The sequence below is a fragment of the Pseudophryne corroboree genome, chromosome 6 (assembly GCF_028390025.1).
Source record: "Pseudophryne corroboree isolate aPseCor3 chromosome 6, aPseCor3.hap2, whole genome shotgun sequence".
Taxonomy (NCBI): domain Eukaryota; kingdom Metazoa; phylum Chordata; class Amphibia; order Anura; family Myobatrachidae; genus Pseudophryne; species Pseudophryne corroboree.
Window position 1 is genome coordinate 474,867,988 of NC_086449.1, and position 17,752 is coordinate 474,885,739.

Genomic DNA, 17,752 nt, shown 5'->3' on the forward strand with positions numbered 1-17,752 from the left:
CTCACTGTCGGGATCCTGTACAAAAAGCTAGCAATTTCCCAGTTTGTATCTATTAATTTTTACTGACAGAAAAACAACGTCAAAGATTTAATTGTTACACATACAATATTCAATACATGTGAGCATTTGTCCTGCTACAGAATTAGTATATCACTCGGTCATTTGTTCCTAAATAACATTTAAGTTCAATATAACAGGCTACACGAACGTTGGAGCTCGTAGCTTATTGGCTTATTACAGTCCTGAACATTTAACACGTTAGCTCCTTGGGTTACTATTCCGACAAGGTAAGGATATCAAAGTAACTTGCAGTGTAAGTACAATCTGATAATATATTTAGATCAGTGGCACAGTTTGCTGGTCTACAAAAGGATTTCTAGGCAATAAACTGAATGTGAGGTTTCTGGGGGTATAAATATAGGCACAATGACTTGTTTTAAAGGGTGGTCTTCAGTATGCCGACTGTCGGGATCCCGGCGCACAGTATACCGGTGCTGGAATCCCGACAGCCGGCATTCCGACACTTTTTCTCCCTTGTGGGGGTCCACGACCCCCCTGGAGGGAGAATAAAATAGCGTGGCGAGCACAGCGAGCCCACAAGGGGCTCATTTGCGCTTGCCATGCTGACGGTATGCCGGCGGTCGACCTCCCGGCACCATATGCTGGTCGCCGGGAGGCCGGCCGCCGGCATACCATACTACACCCGTTTTATAATGTCCCCTTTTCTGTCCTGTTGGTGACATCACTTTAACCTTTGACCACATTCAGTACATGTGTTTTACAGGTATGTTTATTATGAATATGAGTACATTAAGGTATAGCACTTGACCTAGACCTGTGAGCTATATATAGCAAGATTAATATTACCAGTATAAATAAAATTAAAACTAATTAAATCATATAGGACCTGAGTTAACTTGTTCATCAGACATGATTAACACAAGTGTGTTTTATTATTCCTACTATTTTTTTTTAATTATTTATAGTAAAAAATAATATTTCTTAGTCTATATGATGGTATAATTCATAATGTCTTACCTGCATTCCTGTACTAACTAGGACATAACCATTCTCCTTTGATGTATCCTTCATTACTTGTGAAGAAGAAACAGGATGCGCATCCAGCTGAATATTGACATGAGGTTGAGTATGACCAGTACGAGAAATTTCAATCTGAAAAACAGATATATCACTCACTGGTGTGTCGCTTCAGGTGTGCGCTTTACAGTTTCTTTGTGTTACACGTATTCACCTAAACTAATATTCATACTGAAGATGTCTGGATATCCACACTGAAAACTGAAAATGTCTAATAATGATACAGGTTGAGTATCCCTTATCCAAAATGCTTGGGACCAGAGGTATTTTGGATATGGTATTTTTCCGTATTTTGGAATAATTGCATACCATAATGAGATGTCATGGTGATGGGACCCAAGTCTAAGCACAGAATACATTTATGTTACATATACACCTTATACACATAGCCTAAAGGTAATTTTAGCCAATATTTTTTATAACTTTTTGCATTAAACAAAGTGTGTCTACATTCACACAATTCATTTATGTTTCATATACACCTTATATACACAGCCTGAAGGTCATTTAATACAGTATTATTAATAACTTTGTGTATTAAACAAAGTTTGTGTACATTGAGCCATCAAAAAACAAAGGTTTCACTATCTCACTCAAAAAAGTCTGTATTTCGGAATATTCCGTATTTCGGAATATTTGGATATGGGATACTCAACCTGTAGTGAGATTTCTGAATGTATAATGTGCAGATGCATGCAGCTCAATGACATACTATAGCACTAGATGCTTTATTAGTTGCACAGAAGCCATATTCTTAACTTATTCTGTGCTCATTTGGTAGCTGACAATATAGAGGATTACATTGCACGGCAGATGTGGTGCTGCAACACTTTTGTATGCCCATCGCCATTTATAGGTTCCAGAGGACCACTGTAATTACTGTGGTACTGTATTACTTCATTAATATGGCATCCAGCCCACAAGCACACTGTTAAGTCTTCTGTTATATAATATGGCTACTTTAGAACAACATGTCTCCCGATTTATAAAAAAAAAAAATCCCCATAGATTAATAGTTTCAGTTTTAGGTGAGAAGCAGCAGTGAAGCACATTTGCACTCTTTCCTCCATTTTTGCTACCTCTTTACTGCTACAGGCGCGTGGAGGCAAGTTGGAGTTGGATTTTCAAACAGTGTAATTTAAACCTCTCAAGTCTGGTAACCTTTTTTTTCACAATTTGTGGCACTATGCAGTGGTAAGAGGTAGTGCATGTGATCCCATTGCAGTTCAGGCTTTACCTTGATCTATAAAAGATCTAAACTACTATTGAAAGAAACCTGTGGGTATCAGTAGAGTGTAATTCTAGGCACATCCCAAATACCATTTTATATATATAGTGCAGTGTTTTCCACAGCAGTGGAAATGACAGCACTCTCCAGACTCTTAGAATATCAATAGCAGAAAAACACATTAGAAAAAATGGAAAAAAAAAAAAAACATCTCACAGTTCCATGAGGTATGCAGAGTTCACCAATTTTACCATGGCTTAGATGTTTGGACCATACTTGCCTACTTGACCCTCTCCATGAGGGAGAAAATGCTCTGTTCCTGGGCTTTCCTGGTAATGTATGATTGCCATAACCTGTGGTGAAACACCTTTCTTATCAATTAACTAGCTCACCACATGTGATGGCAATCATACATTACCAGGAAAGTCCAGGAACAGAGCATTTTCTCCCTCATGGAGAGGGTCAGGTAGGCAAGTATGTTTTGGACTACATTCAGTGTTGCTGAGAGTGGGGGTGGGGAGCGGAAACTTATTACCCAGGCTTCTTGGATTCTTGAATCAGTGCAAAACCGACCCTCCCCCCTCACCACTCACACATATCAGCCAGCAGTTGCTGCCTCAGCCGCATTCTCTAGCCCAGCACACATTGCTGTCTCCTCTGGCTGGAAGCGGGGTGGGTGATCGCACTCATTGCGCCCTCTCTCCTGATCTGACCCTGGCTGGGAGAGATGTGGTGCTCCCCACTGCAGATTGGCATCGGTTTGTGGTGTATAAAAAGCATTTCCTACACTTATTTTTTTTTTAAGGGGGTGTGGTAACACCTCCACAATTAGGCCATGAGCCCTTTCTATAGCCCTGACTTAATTTGGTAATTAAACGTCTAATTTATTAAATAAAATAAGTTCATGACTTTATGTCTCTTGAAAAGGTACCCACAATAGACCTGATTCTGATTTGGAAGTAAAGCAAAAAAAAACAAAGAAGCAAGTAACTGTGCACCTGGGCAAAACCATATTGCAGTGCAGGTGGGGCAGATGTAACATGTGCAGAGAGATTTAGATTTCGGTGCGGTATGAGCCAAACTGAAACCTAAATTGCAGAGTAAAAATAAAGCTGTCTAAAATTTCTGGACTACATGCAAAAGCAGCCAGTATTTACCCTGCACAGAATAAAATATACAATTTGTTTGCTTCCCTTGCATGGCAACATGGTTAGTTTAAGACACAAAGTTACTTGCTTTTTTTTTTTGCTTTATTTCCAAATCAGGATTAGGCCCAATATTCGTTAATTAGTATGTATATTTCTGTCAATTTTTAAATAAGTCAGTTTTCATTTGTTAGAGTTTTAATGATTGAACACAGAAAATGAGACTGATTTAGTGCTAGACAATGTTCCTTTGTTCACACAAAGTTTGCTGTGTAAGAGAAATATGTCACTACATCTGCAATTTCCCCATTCTCAGTGTATAGGCTACATGCTCAGATCTTGCACATAATGGACACACAACTGCTGCTTTACAATAATTGACCCACTTTATAGTTTGACAAGTTCATTATGAAATAAACATTGACATTCCCTCCATATTTCTACAGAAATATCTAATTAAGTCAAAGTTTGGAGAAGTGTTATTACTATTAGCTGGCATTACTAATACTATGCAGTTTTACACTTCCATCCAAATATCCATTGTGAAATACCCGATTCACTTTACACCCAACAGCTGTATTCCTAGCTTCATTTCCCAGACACAGACTGGAAACAATCAATGAAAGAGGCTGAAACAGCTGCACTTTAATATAAAAAAAAAGGAGTATGGAAAGCTTTTCACCAAGTTGCAGCAAAGGAAGGAAGTACATTTTTTCTCTTTTCCTCTTTCTACTTGGCAGCTGCCTCAAGTACTACTTTACTCTTCAGTTTTGTCATATTCACACCAGCTAACAATACAACCTGCCAGGGAGTAGGATACAAGCCGTGTCTAACACTCACTGTGTCAAAACCGCTCACTGAATGTTCTGCAATTATCACTTTCAAGCCAATAACTACAAATAAACCATATTACATGATATTTGTGTCATAACCAAAAACTCCAAAATATGACATATTGAAATCGTTCATATGCAGCAACATTGCGGTATTTACAGATACTGTAGCTAGAATCTCATTGAATGCTATAGGCATTTAAGTCATTCATATCAGTCCCTGCTCCAGTGGCACTTACAAGCTATATTCTGGGTTGGTATTGGGATCCCGACGCTTGGGATGCCAGCAGTCAAAATACAGACAGCAGCATCCCGACGCTTAGGATCCCAATACCAATCTGGCAAATGAACTACCCACAACCTTCCTAAACATAACCTCCTGACCTACAGCCTGACCGTAACACCGCCCCCCCCCCCCCCACACACACACACACAGCCTAACACGAGCCCTCCCTGGTGGTGCCTAACCCTAACTCCCCTCCATGCAGCCTAATCCTAACCCTTCCCCCCTCCACAGCCTTGCCCTACCTCTCCCCCCGCAGCCTAGCCCTAACTTTCCGCCACCCCCGTGGCTTATCAGAGTGGAGTTCTGTCAGTCCTCTATCGGGATTCCGGCATTCAGGATCCCAGTGCCAGCATATCAATCCATGTTGGGATGTCGGCGTCAGCTTTCCGAGCAATGTCGGGATTATGACTGCCGGGATACCGAACGCTGGGATCCTCACCAGATCTCCTATATTACCTATGGACACAAACGTACAAAGATAATTTTTAATCAGAAAACAATTAACCTGGTAGTTAGGTTTAAGATTGTGGGAGGAAAATGGAGCCCTCAAAGGAAACCTATGCAAAAACCGAGAGAACATACAAACTCCATACTGACTGTACTTTGGCCAGGAATTGAACTCATGACCTCAGACATGCGAGGCATTAATACTGCTAACCACTATACCAACTGTGCTATACAGTATATGTAAACAGCTAAAGGCAGTCACAGCAATCTAATCAATTGCTGATAATATTTTGTCTTATTCATTTTTTTTTTCAGGCAACACATGTATTACCATTATTGATATAGATTATATTGGATATGTACTGTATCAAGCCTTGGATAAAGTGGATTAGTGGCTCAAAGCACCAATCCGCCTCTAAGTGTCATTTTGAAGACTGTGCTAGATAAATGACAGTTACAAGCCTTGCAAAAGTTCTCCACATTATATCTCTCCAAGGCTTGATACATCTCTCCCTGTAACTGAAAACATTGGAAAACGATGACAAATGGCTGTTACAGGAAATTAGTGGATATTGGATGAATAATGCTGAGATAAACGCTATCAACATATTGATGGTTTCTTGAACTTCAGCAGTGTCTGACTGTAGAGTGCCGAGTGCTACCGATCACCAAATAGAATCAAAGAGATGTCATCACTTCACAGAAAACACTTATTGTATATTTCCAGATTCCGTTCATGACAATTTAGTCAACTAAACCATGTATATACGTATATATGGGCTATAATTTGTGAAGTAGTGAACAGAAGTGGTGCAATGCAACTACACTACAATCTACGTATTTTAACTATTACTGTGCAACAGAACGTGATCCTCAGAATTAATATATAAATAGAAGAGGTTAAACAAATTTTGCAGCTAAGACATTCAGGAACAGTAAATACATTACCTGCAGGAAGCGGCCCCCAGATGTGCCTAGATTGGCTATGGTGAGACTCCCTTGAATGAAGACACTGACTGAGGTCAGCAAGACATTACGAAACTGGCCCATAAACAAGTCAAGGCGCGTTAGTGAAATTGTAGCTTCAACTTGATGTTCCTCAACTGAGTGTGAACAGCAGGAGGCATTCTTCAAATATGTCTGCAGAGAAAATATTTACTGTCATCATCCAGATTAACACATGGCTTTAGTCTACTGTCATGAATAACACAATATATTATAACTTGTAATTACTAAGGTTATATGAAACCCCAGGAGTTCTGGGGGAGAGAGTTATCAGTGTGGCGAGTGATAAGGTGCTAACCAATCAGCTAGCTCCTATCATTTTTCAAACACAGCCTGTAAAGTGACCGTTCAAAGCTGGTTGGTTAGCACTTTATCTCTCTCCACTTTATCTTTCTCCAAGGTTTGATAAACCTTCCTCTGTTATTTTTCCAAGTCATCATTCTCTATAAAGTAACTGACAACAAAGAAGATAAACTTGATACTGGACTCCAAATACAATAAGCTTTAATCATAGAAGATGGACAGACTAGATAGTAAAAAATACTTTTTTTTATTGTTTGCATTATTCAGCGCCACCAATGAGATCTGTATAGCTAAATAGCAAATTACACTAATTATAAGTGCTGCCATATTGGATCCTTTTGTACCAGCCAGTACGTTGTAAAAAATGCACCATTACAATAGTAATATATTGCCTGGGTACTTGTACATATAATAGGAATAGGGAACAGTAACGTACAACGGCTGAGCCTGATGTGCAGGGCAGGTAAAGTGCAATGGCTGTGCATCGTCTGCAGAGCAGGTAATGTGCAATGGCTGTGCCTGATGTGCAGGGCAGGTAAAGTACAACGGCTGTGCATGATGTGCAGGGTAGGTAACGTGTAATGGCTGTGCATGATGTGCAGGGCAGGTAAAGTACAACGGCTGTGCATCGTCTGCAGAGCAGGTAATGTGCAACGGCTGTGCATGATGTGCAGGGCTGGTAAGATACAACGGCTGTGCATGATGTGCAGGGCAGGTAAAGTGCAACGGCTGTGCATCGTCTGCAGAGCAGGTAACGTGCAATGGCTGTGCATGATGTGCAGGGCTGGTAAAGTGCAACGGCTGAGCCTGATGTGCAGGGCAGGTAAAGTACAACGGCTGTGCCTGATGTGCAGGGCAGGTAAAGTACAACGGCTGTGCATGATGTGCAGGGCAGGTAAAGTACAACGGCTGTGCATGATGTGCAGGGCAGGTAACGTGCAACGGCTGTGCCTGATGTGCAGGGCAGGTAAAGTACAACGGCTGTGCATGATGTGCAGGGCAGGTAAAGTACAACGGCTGTGCATGATGTGCAGGGCAGGTAACGTGCAACGGCTGTGCCTGATGTGCAGGGCAGGTAAAGTACAACGGCTGTGCCTGATGTGCAGGGCAGGTAAAGTACAACGGCTGTGCATGATGTGCGGGGCAGGTAAAGTACAACGGCTGTGCATGATGTGCAGGGCAGGTAAAGTACAACGGCTGTGCCTGATGTGCAGGGCAGGTAAAGTACAACGGCTGTGCCTGATGTGCAGGGCAGGTAAAGTACAACGGCTGTGCATGATGTGCAGGGCAGGTAAAGTACAACGGCTGTGCATGATGTGCAGGGCAGGTAAAGTACAACGGCTGTGCCTGATGTGCAGGGCAGGTAAAGTACAACGGCTGTGCATGATGTGCAGGGCAGGTAAAGTACAACGGCTGTGCATGATGTGCAGGGCAGGTAACGTGCAACGGCTGTGCCTGATGTGCAGGGCAGGTAAAGTACAACGGCTGTGCCTGATGTGCAGGGCAGGTAAAGTACAACGGCTGTGCATGATGTGCAGGGCAGGTAAAGTACAACGGCTGTGCATGATGTGCAGGGCAGGTAAAGTACAACGGCTGTGCCTGATGTGCAGGGCAGGTAAAGTACAACGGCTGTGCCTGATGTGCAGGGCAGGTAAAGTACAACGGCTGTGCATGATGTGCAGGGCAGGTAAAGTACAACGGCTGTGCATGATGTGCAGGGCAGGTAAAGTACAACGGCTGTGCCTGATGTGCAGGGCAGGTAAAGTACAACGGCTGTGCATGATGTGCAGGGCAGGTAAAGTACAACGGCTGTGCATGATGTGCAGGGCAGGTAAAGTACAACGGCTGTGCATGATGTGCAGGGCAGGTAACGTGCAACGGCTGTGCATGATGTGCAGGGTAGGTAATGTGTAATGGCTGTGCATGATGTGCAGGGCTGGTAACATACAACGGATTTGCATAATGTGCAGGGCAGGTAACGTGCAACGGCTGTGCATGTTGTGCAGGGCAGGTAACGTGCAACGACTGTGCATGATGTGCAGGGCAGGTAAAGTACAACGGCTGTGCATGATGTGCAGGGCTGGTAAGATACAACGGCTGTGCCTTATGTGCAGGGCACGTAAAGTACAACGGCTGTGCATGATGTGCAGGGTAGGTAATGTGTAATGGCTGTGCATGATGTGCAGGGCTGGTAACATACAACGGATTTGCATGATGTGCAGGGCAGGTAAAGTACAACGGCTGTGCCTGATGTGCAGGGCAGGTAAAGTACAACGGCTGTGCATGATGTGCAGGGCAGGTAATGTGTAATGGCTGTGCATGATGTGCAGGTCTGGTAACATACAACGGATTTGCATGATGTGCAGGGCAGGTAACGTGCAACGGCTGTGCATGTTGTGCAGGGCAGGCAACGTGCAACGGCTGTGCATGATGTGCGGGGCAGGTAACGTGCAACGGCTGTGCATGATGTGCAGGGCAGGTAACGTGCAACGGCTGTGCATGATGTGCAGGGCAGGTAACGTGCAACGGCTGTGCATGATGTGCAGGGCAGGTAAAGTACAACGGCTGTGCATGATGTGCAGGGTAGGTAATGTGTAATGGCTGTGCATGATGTGCAGGGCTGGTAACATACAACGGATTTGCATGATGTGCAGGGCAGGTAAAGTACAACGGCTGTGCCTGATGTGCAGGGCAGGTAAAGTACAACGGCTGTGCATGATGTGCAGGGTAGGTAATGTGTAATGGCTGTGCATGATGTGCAGGGCTGGTAACATACAACGGATTTGCATAATGTGCAGGGCAGGTAACGTGCAACGGCTGTGCATGTTGTGCAGGGCAGGTAACGTGCAACGACTGTGCATGATGTGCAGGGCAGGTAAAGTACAACGGCTGTGCATGATGTGCAGGGCTGGTAAGATACAACGGCTGTGCCTTATGTGCAGGGCACGTAAAGTACAACGGCTGTGCATGATGTGCAGGGTAGGTAATGTGTAATGGCTGTGCATGATGTGCAGGGCTGGTAACATACAACGGATTTGCATAATGTGCAGGGCAGGTAACGTGCAACGGCTGTGCATGTTGTGCAGGGCAGGCAACGTGCAACGACTGTGCATGATGTGCAGGGCAGGTAAAGTACAACGGCTGTGCATGATGTGCAGGGCTGGTAAGATACAACGGCTGTGCCTTATGTGCAGGGCACGTAAAGTACAACGGCTGTGCATGATGTGCAGGGTAGGTAATGTGTAATGGCTGTGCATGATGTGCAGGGCTGGTAACATACAACGGATTTGCATGATGTGCAGGGCAGGTAAAGTACAACGGCTGTGCCTGATGTGCAGGGCAGGTAAAGTACAACGGCTGTGCATGATGTGCAGGGCAGGTAATGTGTAATGGCTGTGCATGATGTGCAGGTCTGGTAACATACAACGGATTTGCATGATGTGCAGGGCAGGTAACGTGCAACGGCTGTGCATGTTGTGCAGGGCAGGCAACGTGCAACGGCTGTGCATGATGTGCGGGGCAGGTAACGTGCAACGGCTGTGCATGATGTGCAGGGCAGGTAACGTGCAACGGCTGTGCATGATGTGCAGGGCAGGTAACGTGCAACGGCTGTGCATGATGTGCAGGGCAGGTAAAGTACAACGGCTGTGCATGATGTGCAGGGTAGGTAATGTGTAATGGCTGTGCATGATGTGCAGGGCTGGTAACATACAACGGATTTGCATGATGTGCAGGGCAGGTAAAGTACAACGGCTGTGCCTGATGTGCAGGGCAGGTAAAGTACAACGGCTGTGCATGATGTGCAGGGCAGGTAATGTGTAATGGCTGTGCATGATGTGCAGGTCTGGTAACATACAACGGATTTGCATGATGTGCAGGGCAGGTAACGTGCAACGGCTGTGCATGTTGTGCAGGGCAGGCAACGTGCAACGGCTGTGCATGATGTGCGGGGCAGGTAACGTGCAACGGCTGTGCATGATGTGCAGGGCAGGTAACGTGCAACGGCTGTGCATGATGTGCAGGGCAGGTAAAGTACAACGGCTGTGCATGATGTGCAGGGTAGGTAATGTGTAATGGCTGTGCATGATGTGCAGGGCTGGTAACATACAACGGATTTGCATGATGTGCAGGGCAGGTAAAGTACAACGGCTGTGCCTGATGTGCAGGGCAGGTAAAGTACAACGGCTGTGCATGATGTGCAGGGCAGGTAAAGTACAACGGCTGTGCATGATGTGCAGGGCAGGTAAAGTACAACGGCTGTGCCTGATGTGCAGGGCAGGTAAAGTACAACGGCTGTGCATGATGTGCAGGGCAGGTAAAGTACAACGGCTGTGCATGATGTGCAGGGCAGGTAAAGTACAACGGCTGTGCATGATGTGCAGGGCAGGTAACGTGCAACGGCTGTGCATGATGTGCAGGGTAGGTAATGTGTAATGGCTGTGCATGATGTGCAGGTCTGGTAACATACAACGGATTTGCATGATGTGCAGGGCAGGTAACGTGCAACGGCTGTGCATGTTGTGCAGGGCAGGCAACGTGCAACGGCTGTGCATGATGTGCGGGGCAGGTAACGTGCAACGGCTGTGCATGATGTGCAGGGCAGGTAACGTGCAACGGCTGTGCATGATGTGCAGGGCAGGTAACGTGCAACGGCTGTGCATGATGTGCAGGGCAGGTAAAGTACAACGGCTGTGCATGATGTGCAGGGTAGGTAATGTGTAATGGCTGTGCATGATGTGCAGGGCTGGTAACATACAACGGATTTGCATGATGTGCAGGGCAGGTAAAGTACAACGGCTGTGCCTGATGTGCAGGGCAGGTAAAGTACAACGGCTGTGCATGATGTGCAGGGCAGGTAAAGTACAACGGCTGTGCATGATGTGCAGGGCAGGTAAAGTACAACGGCTGTGCCTGATGTGCAGGGCAGGTAAAGTACAACGGCTGTGCATGATGTGCAGGGTAGGTAATGTGTAATGGCTGTGCATGATGTGCAGGGCTGGTAACATACAACGGATTTGCATGATGTGCAGGGCAGGTAAAGTACAACGGCTGTGCCTGATGTGCAGGGCAGGTAAAGTACAACGGCTGTGCATGATGTGCAGGGCAGGTAAAGTACAACGGCTGTGCATGATGTGCAGGGCAGGTAACGTGCAACGGCTGTGCATGATGTGCAGGGCAGGTAAAGTACAACGGCTGTGCATGATGTGCAGGGTAGGTAATGTGTAATGGCTGTGCATGATGTGCAGGGCTGGTAACATACAACGGATTTGCATGATGTGCAGGGCAGGTAAAGTACAACGGCTGTGCCTGATGTGCAGGGCAGGTAAAGTACAACGGCTGTGCATGATGTGCAGGGCAGGTAAAGTACAACGGCTGTGCATGATGTGCAGGGCAGGTAAAGTACAACGGCTGTGCCTGATGTGCAGGGCAGGTAAAGTACAACGGCTGTGCATGATGTGCAGGGCAGGTAAAGTACAACGGCTGTGCATGATGTGCAGGGCAGGTAAAGTACAACGGCTGTGCATGATGTGCAGGGCAGGTAACGTGCAACGGCTGTGCATGATGTGCAGGGTAGGTAATGTGTAATGGCTGTGCATGATGTGCAGGGCTGGTAACATACAACGGATTTGCATAATGTGCAGGGCAGGTAACGTGCAACGGCTGTGCATGTTGTGCAGGGCAGGTAACGTGCAACGACTGTGCATGATGTGCAGGGCAGGTAAAGTACAACGGCTGTGCATGATGTGCAGGGCTGGTAAGATACAACGGCTGTGCCTTATGTGCAGGGCACGTAAAGTACAACGGCTGTGCATGATGTGCAGGGTAGGTAATGTGTAATGGCTGTGCATGATGTGCAGGGCTGGTAACATACAACGGATTTGCATGATGTGCAGGGCAGGTAAAGTACAACGGCTGTGCCTGATGTGCAGGGCAGGTAAAGTACAACGGCTGTGCATGATGTGCAGGGCAGGTAATGTGTAATGGCTGTGCATGATGTGCAGGTCTGGTAACATACAACGGATTTGCATGATGTGCAGGGCAGGTAACGTGCAACGGCTGTGCATGTTGTGCAGGGCAGGCAACGTGCAACGGCTGTGCATGATGTGCGGGGCAGGTAACGTGCAACGGCTGTGCATGATGTGCAGGGCAGGTAACGTGCAACGGCTGTGCATGATGTGCAGGGCAGGTAACGTGCAACGGCTGTGCATGATGTGCAGGGCAGGTAAAGTACAACGGCTGTGCATGATGTGCAGGGTAGGTAATGTGTAATGGCTGTGCATGATGTGCAGGGCTGGTAACATACAACGGATTTGCATGATGTGCAGGGCAGGTAAAGTACAACGGCTGTGCCTGATGTGCAGGGCAGGTAAAGTACAACGGCTGTGCATGATGTGCAGGGTAGGTAATGTGTAATGGCTGTGCATGATGTGCAGGGCTGGTAACATACAACGGATTTGCATAATGTGCAGGGCAGGTAACGTGCAACGGCTGTGCATGTTGTGCAGGGCAGGTAACGTGCAACGACTGTGCATGATGTGCAGGGCAGGTAAAGTACAACGGCTGTGCATGATGTGCAGGGCTGGTAAGATACAACGGCTGTGCCTTATGTGCAGGGCAGGTAAAGTACAACGGCTGTGCATGATGTGCAGGGTAGGTAATGTGTAATGGCTGTGCATGATGTGCAGGGCTGGTAACATACAACGGATTTGCATGATGTGCAGGGCAGGTAAAGTACAACGGCTGTGCCTGATGTGCAGGGCAGGTAAAGTACAACGGCTGTGCATGATGTGCAGGGCAGGTAATGTGTAATGGCTGTGCATGATGTGCAGGTCTGGTAACATACAACGGATTTGCATGATGTGCAGGGCAGGTAACGTGCAACGGCTGTGCATGTTGTGCAGGGCAGGCAACGTGCAACGGCTGTGCATGATGTGCGGGGCAGGTAACGTGCAACGGCTGTGCATGATGTGCAGGGCAGGTAACGTGCAACGGCTGTGCATGATGTGCAGGGCAGGTAAAGTACAACGGCTGTGCATGATGTGCAGGGTAGGTAATGTGTAATGGCTGTGCATGATGTGCAGGGCTGGTAACATACAACGGATTTGCATGATGTGCAGGGCAGGTAAAGTACAACGGCTGTGCCTGATGTGCAGGGCAGGTAAAGTACAACGGCTGTGCATGATGTGCAGGGCAGGTAAAGTACAACGGCTGTGCATGATGTGCAGGGCAGGTAAAGTACAACGGCTGTGCATGATGTGCAGGGTAAGTAATGTGTAATGGCTGTGCATGATGTGCAGGGCTGGTAACATACAACGGATTTGCATGATGTGCAGGGCAGGTAACGTGCAACGGCTGTGCATGTTATGCAGGGCAGGTAACGTGCAACGACTGTGCATGATGTGCAGGGCAGGTAAAGTACAACGGCTGTGCATGATGTGCAGGGCAGGTAAAGTACAACGGCTGTGCATGATGTGCAGGGCTGGTAAGATACAACGGCTGTGCCTTATGTGCAGGGCACGTAAAGTACAACGGCTGTGCATGATGTGCAGGGTAGGTAATGTGTAATGGCTGTGCATGATGTGCAGGGCTGGTAACATACAACGGATTTGCATGATGTGCAGGGCAGGTAAAGTACAACGGCTGTGCCTGATGTGCAGGGCAGGTAAAGTACAACGGATTTGCATGATGTGCAGGGCTGGTAAGATACAACGGCTGTGCCTTATGTGCAGGGCACGTAAAGTACAACGGCTGTGCATGATGTGCAGGGTAGGTAATGTGTAATGGCTGTGCATGATGTGCAGGGCTGGTAACATACAACGGATTTGCATGATGTGCAGGGCAGGTAAAGTACAACGGCTGTGCCTGATGTGCAGGGCAGGTAAAGTACAACGGCTGTGCATGATGTGCAGGGCAGGTAATGTGTAATGGCTGTGCATGATGTGCAGGTCTGGTAACATACAACGGATTTGCATGATGTGCAGGGCAGGTAACGTGCAACGGCTGTGCATGTTGTGCAGGGCAGGCAACGTGCAACGGCTGTGCATGATGTGCGGGGCAGGTAACGTGCAACGGCTGTGCATGATGTGCAGGGCAGGTAACGTGCAACGGCTGTGCATGATGTGCAGGGCAGGTAACGTGCAACGGCTGTGCATGATGTGCAGGGCAGGTAAAGTACAACGGCTGTGCATGATGTGCAGGGTAGGTAATGTGTAATGGCTGTGCATGATGTGCAGGGCTGGTAACATACAACGGATTTGCATGATGTGCAGGGCACGTAAAGTACAACGGCTGTGCATGATGTGCAGGGTAGGTAATGTGTAATGGCTGTGCATGATGTGCAGGGCTGGTAACATACAACGGATTTGCATGATGTGCAGGGCAGGTAAAGTACAACGGCTGTGCCTGATGTGCAGGGCAGGTAAAGTACAACGGCTGTGCATGATGTGCAGGGCAGGTAATGTGTAATGGCTGTGCATGATGTGCAGGTCTGGTAACATACAACGGATTTGCATGATGTGCAGGGCAGGTAACGTGCAACGGCTGTGCATGTTGTGCAGGGCAGGCAACGTGCAACGGCTGTGCATGATGTGCGGGGCAGGTAACGTGCAACGGCTGTGCATGATGTGCAGGGCAGGTAACGTGCAACGGCTGTGCATGATGTGCAGGGCAGGTAACGTGCAACGGCTGTGCATGATGTGCAGGGCAGGTAAAGTACAACGGCTGTGCATGATGTGCAGGGTAGGTAATGTGTAATGGCTGTGCATGATGTGCAGGGCTGGTAACATACAACGGATTTGCATGATGTGCAGGGCAGGTAACGTGCAACAGCTGTGCATGTTGTGCAGGGCAGGTAACGTGCAACGGCTGTGCATGATGTGCAGGGCAGGTAACGTGCAACGGCTGTGCATGATGTGCAGGGCAGGTAACGTGCAATGGCTGTGCATGATGTGCAGGGCTGGTAACATACAACGGATTTGCATAATGTGCAGGGCAGGTAACGTGCAACGGCTGTGCATGTTGTGCAGGGCAGGTAACGTGCAACGACTGTGCATGATGTGCAGGGCAGGTAAAGTACAACGGCTGTGCATGATGTGCAGGGCTGGTAAGATACAACGGCTGTGCCTTATGTGCAGGGCACGTAAAGTACAACGGCTGTGCATGATGTGCAGGGTAGGTAATGTGTAATGGCTGTGCATGATGTGCAGGGCTGGTAACATACAACGGATTTGCATGATGTGCAGGGCAGGTAAAGTACAACGGCTGTGCCTGATGTGCAGGGCAGGTAAAGTACAACGGCTGTGCATGATGTGCAGGGCAGGTAATGTGTAATGGCTGTGCATGATGTGCAGGTCTGGTAACATACAACGGATTTGCATGATGTGCAGGGCAGGTAACGTGCAACGGCTGTGCATGTTGTGCAGGGCAGGCAACGTGCAACGGCTGTGCATGATGTGCGGGGCAGGTAACGTGCAACGGCTGTGCATGATGTGCAGGGCAGGTAACGTGCAACGGCTGTGCATGATGTGCAGGGCAGGTAACGTGCAACGGCTGTGCATGATGTGCAGGGCAGGTAAAGTACAACGGCTGTGCATGATGTGCAGGGTAGGTAATGTGTAATGGCTGTGCATGATGTGCAGGGCTGGTAACATACAACGGATTTGCATGATGTGCAGGGCACGTAAAGTACAACGGCTGTGCATGATGTGCAGGGTAGGTAATGTGTAATGGCTGTGCATGATGTGCAGGGCTGGTAACATACAACGGATTTGCATGATGTGCAGGGCAGGTAAAGTACAACGGCTGTGCCTGATGTGCAGGGCAGGTAAAGTACAACGGCTGTGCATGATGTGCAGGGCAGGTAATGTGTAATGGCTGTGCATGATGTGCAGGTCTGGTAACATACAACGGATTTGCATGATGTGCAGGGCAGGTAACGTGCAACGGCTGTGCATGTTGTGCAGGGCAGGCAACGTGCAACGGCTGTGCATGATGTGCGGGGCAGGTAACGTGCAACGGCTGTGCATGATGTGCAGGGCAGGTAACGTGCAACGGCTGTGCATGATGTGCAGGGCAGGTAACGTGCAACGGCTGTGCATGATGTGCAGGGCAGGTAAAGTACAACGGCTGTGCATGATGTGCAGGGTAGGTAATGTGTAATGGCTGTGCATGATGTGCAGGGCTGGTAACATACAACGGATTTGCATGATGTGCAGGGCAGGTAACGTGCAACAGCTGTGCATGTTGTGCAGGGCAGGTAACGTGCAACGGCTGTGCATGATGTGCAGGGCAGGTAACGTGCAACGGCTGTGCATGATGTGCAGGGCAGGTAACGTGCAATGGCTGTGCATGATGTGCAGGGCTGGTAACATACAACGGATTTGCATAATGTGCAGGGCAGGTAACGTGCAACGGCTGTGCATGTTGTGCAGGGCAGGTAACGTGCAACGACTGTGCATGATGTGCAGGGCAGGTAAAGTACAACGGCTGTGCATGATGTGCAGGGCTGGTAAGATACAACGGCTGTGCCTTATGTGCAGGGCACGTAAAGTACAACGGCTGTGCATGATGTGCAGGGTAGGTAATGTGTAATGGCTGTGCATGATGTGCAGGGCTGGTAACATACAACGGATTTGCATGATGTGCAGGGCAGGTAAAGTACAACGGCTGTGCCTGATGTGCAGGGCAGGTAAAGTACAACGGCTGTGCATGATGTGCAGGGCAGGTAATGTGTAATGGCTGTGCATGATGTGCAGGTCTGGTAACATACAACGGATTTGCATGATGTGCAGGGCAGGTAACGTGCAACGGCTGTGCATGTTGTGCAGGGCAGGCAACGTGCAACGGCTGTGCATGATGTGCGGGGCAGGTAACGTGCAACGGCTGTGCATGATGTGCAGGGCAGGTAACGTGCAACGGCTGTGCATGATGTGCAGGGCAGGTAACGTGCAACGGCTGTGCATGATGTGCAGGGCAGGTAAAGTACAACGGCTGTGCATGATGTGCAGGGTAGGTAATGTGTAATGGCTGTGCATGATGTGCAGGGCTGGTAACATACAACGGATTTGCATGATGTGCAGGGCAGGTAAAGTACAACGGCTGTGCCTGATGTGCAGGGCAGGTAAAGTACAACGGCTGTGCATGATGTGCAGGGCAGGTAATGTGTAATGGCTGTGCATGATGTGCAGGTCTGGTAACATACAACGGATTTGCATGATGTGCAGGGCAGGTAACGTGCAACGGCTGTGCATGTTGTGCAGGGCAGGCAACGTGCAACGGCTGTGCATGATGTGCAGGGCAGGTAACGTGCAACGGCTGTGCATGATGTGCAGGGCAGGTAACGTGCAACGGCTGTGCATGATGTGCAGGGCAGGTAACGTGCAACGGCTGTGCATGATGTGCAGGGCAG

At 48.0% G+C, this 17,752-nt stretch overlaps 1 protein-coding gene across 2 annotated transcripts in view; it reads right to left on the bottom strand.

Annotated features, from left to right (window-relative positions):
- MET (MET proto-oncogene, receptor tyrosine kinase) overlaps positions 1-17,752 on the bottom strand; it is a 226,627-nt gene that overhangs the window by 126,220 nt on the left and 82,655 nt on the right. For both annotated transcript variants that reach the window (XM_063927234.1, XM_063927235.1), the window contains exons 3-4: positions 5,986-6,177; positions 1,039-1,173 (exon numbers count right to left, since the gene is read on the bottom strand). In XM_063927234.1, coding sequence (XP_063783304.1) covers positions 1,039-1,173; positions 5,986-6,177 — 327 coding nt within the window. The remainder of the gene's footprint in view (positions 1-1,038; positions 1,174-5,985; positions 6,178-17,752) is intronic.